The sequence below is a fragment of the Mytilus trossulus genome, chromosome 14 (assembly GCF_036588685.1).
Source record: "Mytilus trossulus isolate FHL-02 chromosome 14, PNRI_Mtr1.1.1.hap1, whole genome shotgun sequence".
Lineage (NCBI taxonomy): Eukaryota > Metazoa > Mollusca > Bivalvia > Mytilida > Mytilidae > Mytilus > Mytilus trossulus.
The window spans coordinates 51,133,902-51,140,954 of NC_086386.1; the positions used below are offsets into that span (position 1 = coordinate 51,133,902).

The following is a 7,053-nucleotide window of genomic DNA, read 5'->3' on the forward strand; positions in this document are numbered from 1 at the left end:
CGAACTTGACTGATCGGTGACTGATCGATGACCGCTGATTGATCGCTGAAATAGTAACGCCTAAGGTTGCAAGTACTGTATGACTTATGCTATTACTCTTAACATGTTATACACATATGTACACTTACGTTCCAATTGAATTTACAGGAACTGAATCCACAATTTACAACATTTAGATATTATTCAACGATTTTTCTTCCAAGGACAGTGGATTGTTATAAAATTCCACAGGGAGTCATTTCACAGTAATCTTTTGAGAGTTTGAATGATTTTTTTTACGTATTAGGTTGAACTAAAAGCCAAAGTCGTAGATTGATTAAAGGGAATTCAAGATGTTCACGATATAGATAAAATATTGACTATAGTAATTCAAACAAACAATCAAGCTTCATTCAAATGCTTTCTAGTTTGAACATTAGTTTTACAAATAAAGCAACCTCGCCAAATTCCAAATGCCAGCAGCGTATAACACCAAAATGAACAAATCTATTGCGGATGCATGATTTTAAGAGATACATAGCAAGCACACCATTGGAGTATTACTATACAAATAACTACACGTTTAATTAAGAAAGAATAATTCTGTCTCTGTATTTTACACCTTTACATATAGCTAGACATTAAAGCATGTGAAAAAGCAATCCAAATATACACCTTAACAGAGTTGGCGTTCGAGCGATTGATTCCCAACCTTGCTATAAAACTAGGTTATTTTACAATATTTTACATAACGAAATGCCTGTACCCAGTCAGAAATATAATAGTTGCTATCTATTCGTTCGATGAGTTTGAGGTTTTGAATTTGTCGTTTAATTTTTGGACTTTCTGTTTTAAATTTTTCATCTGAGTTCAGTTATTTTTTGTATGATTTTGCCTTGTATTGTTGTCGGTTAGAATGTGCTACATGCAGCACCTTTGGCGCATTTTTTGATATTTCCCTGATAGTAATTTAAAAGTTCACAATATAAATATATTTTTTTGTAAAAAATAAGTGAACTATGAACGTTCACAATCGGTCATTTGGTAATAAAATATCTGTAATTTGAAAGATTCAGTTTTACTGCTTTTATACATATGTTTGTTACAATTATCATTATGCACGTTCAATGATGTATTTTTTTTTATTTTGGAGGGTCGAAGTTAAACTTAACCCGATCAGAGATACCAAGATACCAAATTAATATGCAAGAGATGTGAGTTGTCTTCATTTGAATTATCAGGTACGAATTAACATCAAACAAGGCAAATAAAAAAAAAAATACAAACATAAAATCTCTAGTTGAGCGGACTTGACACAACTTTTTGAAATTTTCGGTCATCAATTCTCTTCAAATTTGCATTTGTTTAGCTGAAGAACTATTTTCATCTGAGCTTCACTGATGAGTTTTATGTAGACGAAACGCGCGTCTGACGTATTAAACTATAATGCTGGTACCTTTTATAACTATATTAACTAACCTTTAACCCTGCAAAAAAGACTGGAGACTTATGTTGTGGACCATAGACTGTAAAGTTACCTCCTCCTACTTGTAAAGCACACTTAACTAACATATTAGGTTTATATATCGATGCCCAGTGTTCTTCTAGCATACGACCTAAACCAGCCTCTAAGTCTGTTTTTGACAAATCTTGTAATTTGGCGTTCTTCATCTCAATGTCATTTACATACCATCGGGTTGTGTAGGTATATCCATCTTGTAAATCGTCCGCATGGCATTCAAAAGTTGCATTACTGTAGACCATAAGTACTTTAAATTCATTGATAGCCTCTCTTTCTGTGAGGGTGACTTTAACATACGGTGTAACCGTTACGTTGGGAAATACTAAATTGAAAAATAGATTAAGTTGTATGTGATTGGTTTAAATGTTTTTAACAACTGGAAGATAAAAAATGACTTTGATGGAGTATTGTTTAGTTGTCTAGGTGTGACAAAAAGGCCTACAACAAACTGTTGATTCAAATGTCAGAACATACCGTCATACATCAAACAACTTTAAGCACCATACAAATTTCTTTAACTATATCAGTTGCTGTATCAAACAAATACGAAGATTTTCATTTTTTCCGGAGATATCTATAAATTGACTTCATTCTGAATATTATATCCACAATTCTACGTGTTCGTCAGTTCAATACGAAACGAATTGTGCGTCTGGTGTATATACAACATTTCATTCCTGGTTTCGTTGATGTGTATATCGATACTTGACTCTGAAGGAAGATCATTTGAATATTTTACATATCTTTTAACTAAAGTATTGAAATGTTCTCTTGATAAAGTTACGTTTAAATGTTCCAATTTGAATTTATACATACTTTCACAATCTGGTGTAAATCCGTTCGCTGACGTTGTGCCGTTTGTGCATGGAAGTTGGTCACCTTCAAGTAAAAGTTGACGAAAAAGCTTTTACAAGAAAATCATTCCAAAAACAGAAAGATAACTTTTTATTTAGTTAATAATATATATGTAGCAATAAAACATAATAGAAATGAAACAAAAAAGATAATTTATGTCAGCATAATATTATAACTTTATAAGGTTGAATTGTTAATTGACAATGTTACGAAATATTTGGTTGCTTAATATCGTAATGAACAAGTCTTATTGATTTGATAGTTTCCCTATTTTTATTTACGTACCAAAACAGTAAGCTGATGTACATCCACCTGTTATACTTGTGAGGAAATACACAAAATAGCCATCACAGTTTTTAATTTGGATGTCGTATTCTGTGTGTTTACAATTCCCATCATAGTTTGAGGCATATGCTGTTCTATTAACTGTTACTCCAACTGAAGGATATGGCTCTTCACCAGCAGGTAAATCATCTAAAAATACATATAAGGTCAACCAAAGGAGCATTGATTATGATTGCAAACAAGACCAATATCATTCAGAGCTCAGATAAAATAAATGTAAGCAATTGTAAGCAACCGTGTCGTGCCTTCTTCAGCGACACAAACACCCAAAACCATAAAGTCGGCTTCGAAAGTCGTCGTCGTGAAAATTGTGAAATCGAATTAAAATATGTTTCGATGAAATGACTTTACAAACAGTTTTAAGAATTTGTACTCAATTATATTAATGGAAAGCTTCAGTGACCTTTAATATTATTATAAATTATACTTGTGAACATATCATCATAAGAACTAAATTATGAAAGTATGAGAAACATTCATTATCATTTATTTATACTAGCATACCTGCCTAATACTTCTTTTCGTAAGACATTACAGTAAACACAACCTGTAGTAAACATAATTGAACCTTACCAACATAAAGATATATTGGTTTCGCTGTATTGCATCTTAATCCACCTATTGGACATTGCGTTGGCATCAGCTCTCCTGCGTTACTTGTAACTCTATACCATCCATCTGCTAGAACATTATCACATATCTGTGTAGTATCAATTGCAAATGCTACAGATCGTTGCCAATCGTCTATATGAGCTGTTGTTTGGCATGGATCAGCTGCAAAACATTAATTAGAGTGATCCGATGAGTGAACCGTACTTGTCATACAAATTGAGGTTAAGCTAGCCTTGAAAACCATGTGTTACCCACTTAAGTGTTTTCCAAAAAGAAATTCCTGCACTAAATGAACACTATGACAGTCTTAGTTTTTAGACTTTTCTTAGTTATGTTTATATTTTTTCTTTAACTATGTAAGTTGTGCATGCAGTCAGTTATATTTGTGAATGTACATGATGTATATGACTTATTTTTAATAATGCACGATAAGAAACTGATAATGTCCAATTATTAAAGATAACAAATATGTTTCATACGAAAAGAATATTCACAGCATATTTTCATATCAGGTTTGATATAGAATCTTGAGCATGATCTTAGTTCAAGGACTGACAACTATCATGCCCAAGGTAACAACGTTTGTATTTGATAAGCTAGATATCGGATACGAATTTTATATTGCATTAATCTATCTAATGGCTGTTATGACAATGTTAATCAGTATTCATTGAATTGACATTATAGATTAATAGATACTATAGTATGCTTACTTCCATTATGTACGGGATAAATGTTTTCACAACGAAATCAGCAACTCCAGTCTAATTTATCAAAAATAGCCCCCCAAAAAAAATAATATCAATGTATGTTTTCATTCTTGAATAAAAGTTTTCGCGTTCACATTCAAGTCACATGAGTCCGTAATGAGATCTTAATCACTAATGAATCGAACACATATTTGTTTCAACTATTGGATCTCCGAAACATCGCTAGCAAATAGGTGCCATTGATAAGAAAAGTAAATAATAACTGACTTTGATTTTAGTATAACTACATTTAACCCGTCACAAATTAATTCGACAGACGTCCAAATCATCAAACACTTGAAATATCAGTACAATCTATGGCAAAAAGAACTTTCTTTATGAAAATGTTGTATGTATAACAATTGGAATGTCCTATTCAAGCGTTCAATTTTATGATATTTAAGATTTAACGTCATTAATTTTATGGTTTACATATGACAATTAGGAAAAATAAGAGGAAGTATAAAATGATACAGAAGACACATACAAAACAACTTGTAAGGCCGAAATAATGAACAAACAATAAACGATTTGTTTTATATTCAATCATGTCGATCAGTTAGGGAGCATTGATGACCTAACATTCCAAAAGGTTGTGCCAAAGACGGGTACGGTCTTTAATGCTTGTGAGAAGTAAATCCTTAGTATTTAAGCAAATTCATACTTTTGCAAACAGTAAATTTATTAAAAGAAATGACCATATAATAGGTGTTCATATCAACACCGAAGTGCCGACTAACCTCAGAATAAAAAAGAACACGTAAAACAACATACGACAGCACATCTAAACAGCACAACATAATCACAAAATGAATTTTAAAATGACAAAAAACGTCTTTTGAAGGTGTTTTACTAACCATTATTTAGCAAACAAATAAATGTGAATAATAAGATTCGTATAAGTTGCACTTGCCTGCTTCAAGTTGTTGAATACATATCATTTCTATTATAAAAATTATGTGTATCTTAGCTCTCCTCATTTTGTGTATCTCCTTATTCATAGTTATATTTTAAGAGTAATGTTTCGATACGGTAAATGTGTTAAATAGCACTGGTTCATTCAATATATTCCATTTAAATACTTGTATAATTGAAGTGAAATGCTCCAATTAATTTAGTTTTTTAAATAACAGATATGAAGTATATATAACAAAAATCGACCAGTAGGAATAATTTTGTCGAAAAAACATATCGACATTATAATCTGGAAAGTCCTATTATTTGAATGCCTCCAAAAGATAGTTTTACAATCAACATAATAAATTAAAGTCACAAATACATGTGAGAAACTTGAATTGATGCATCAACATCAGCTATCTGTATCAGTGATATAGTTTGATAAAAGACGAAATGGGGAATATATTTTCATCTTTTGAGCAAAACAAAATTAACAAAATCACATTAAAAGACAATGACATCTAAAGGTCAACATATAGTATCTTCTACACAAGACAAATTTATTGTTAAAGTGGAATGTCTCAAATGACATATCTGCAAAGGCAAATGCTTGTTAAAATGCTTTATCCGTTTGTAAGGTTTACAGTTTTTTTTCAAAAATAATCTTATTCATATAGATGTCTGTCCTGTCAACACAATTTCATCGGACTTGAACCGAATATCTGTTACATGTTTAACGGTCAGCGATAAAATAAGATGCAAGTTTTACCAATAGAGAACATATTTGATATTTCGTACATTTTATTTCGTTAAGATACAACTGTTGTGGACATCCTTTAGTTTCAAGAATAAGTAGTAGTACCAGTAGGAATAAACACATTTTATAGAGTTTATATAATTTGTGAATATTTAAAATGACAGATGAAATACAAAACTGAACACCAGCCCGATATATTTTATGTAAGTCTCAAAAGTCAGCAGCACAGTTCGAAAGCCAATAACCGTTCGACAAAGGTATGCATACAAAGGTGTAAAATAACTGTAGTTATCTGATACAAAATTGTTATTATATCTCCTTATTCAATTAGCTGTGAAACCGATGATTCTCATAAATATATCTTAGTAAAATCAACGTATGGTTTTGTTTACAGTACGTCTGGCAACATGGTAGTTTCAAGTCCGAATCATGGGAAATAGTTATAACAGAGAAATCAGGTTTAAAAATTCCATTGATGCGAATCAACACGGAATAATTGATTGTCTTTGGATTTTAATGAACTACTTGTTGGTACTTATTTCAAGACCTTCTACTGTCGGTAGTATCTCTTATCTCAATATAAAACTAAAACAGAGATGTGGTATGATTGTGAAGAACACATTTCACATAAAGTCATTGTAGGCAATTATTGACAACAACACAGCCTTGGACGATGAGAAAAAAACAATTCTGATAAAAACGTTATATATTTAATATTTTGAAAACCTACAACTGAAAGCCTTGCACGTTTTCTATAGTATTCAAAATGCAAACATTCACTTAAAAATGCGTTATTGAGTGACAATACATCATCAATACATAATGATGGTACATTATACAACGTAGACAGACACATAACTAAAAATATATAAATAAAGCATTGATGTATGACTTCGACGTTGCTTCTATTTGCAGATCATACGTATTTGATTATTTCTTTTTAAGAATATTTAACATGTCATATAAGTACGAAGTACTTTTCATTATCTGCGTAATAGTAATGTGACACTTGTATTTGTTTTTGGTAAAAACAAAGGAATCAATCTGGTGTTTGTCCTGTACTAAACAAGGAAGTCATGTCAATCAGATAATCATTGACCGTTACCACACATTGTACAAAGTGTCAATAGTTGTTATATGATTTAAAAATTAAAGAGTTATTATAAGTGTACAATTTAATATTCAAGGTTTATAATACTATAGATTTTTTTCTTCGCGTTGTCAATATGTTTTACCGTTTTAAAATTTGAAGCAAATAACAAAGATTTAGCAACTTTTTATTCAGCTATTTTATACGTGTTCAAATAGTTTTTAAACATTCTGGATCAATACAGTTA

General features: G+C 31.0%; 1 protein-coding gene across 1 annotated transcript in view; it reads right to left on the reverse strand.

Moving 5' to 3' along the window:
* The window catches only part of LOC134697845 (uncharacterized), a 38,593-nt gene extending 33,590 nt beyond the window's left edge, over nucleotides 1-5,003 (reverse strand). Inside the window, exons 1-5 of the mRNA XM_063560132.1 lie at nucleotides 4,976-5,003; nucleotides 3,275-3,475; nucleotides 2,642-2,830; nucleotides 2,318-2,380; nucleotides 1,459-1,823 (exon numbers count right to left, since the gene is read on the reverse strand). Coding sequence (XP_063416202.1) covers nucleotides 1,459-1,823; nucleotides 2,318-2,380; nucleotides 2,642-2,830; nucleotides 3,275-3,475; nucleotides 4,976-5,003 — 846 coding nt within the window. The remainder of the gene's footprint in view (nucleotides 1-1,458; nucleotides 1,824-2,317; nucleotides 2,381-2,641; nucleotides 2,831-3,274; nucleotides 3,476-4,975) is intronic.
* Nucleotides 5,004-7,053: the final 2,050 nt, after the last annotated feature.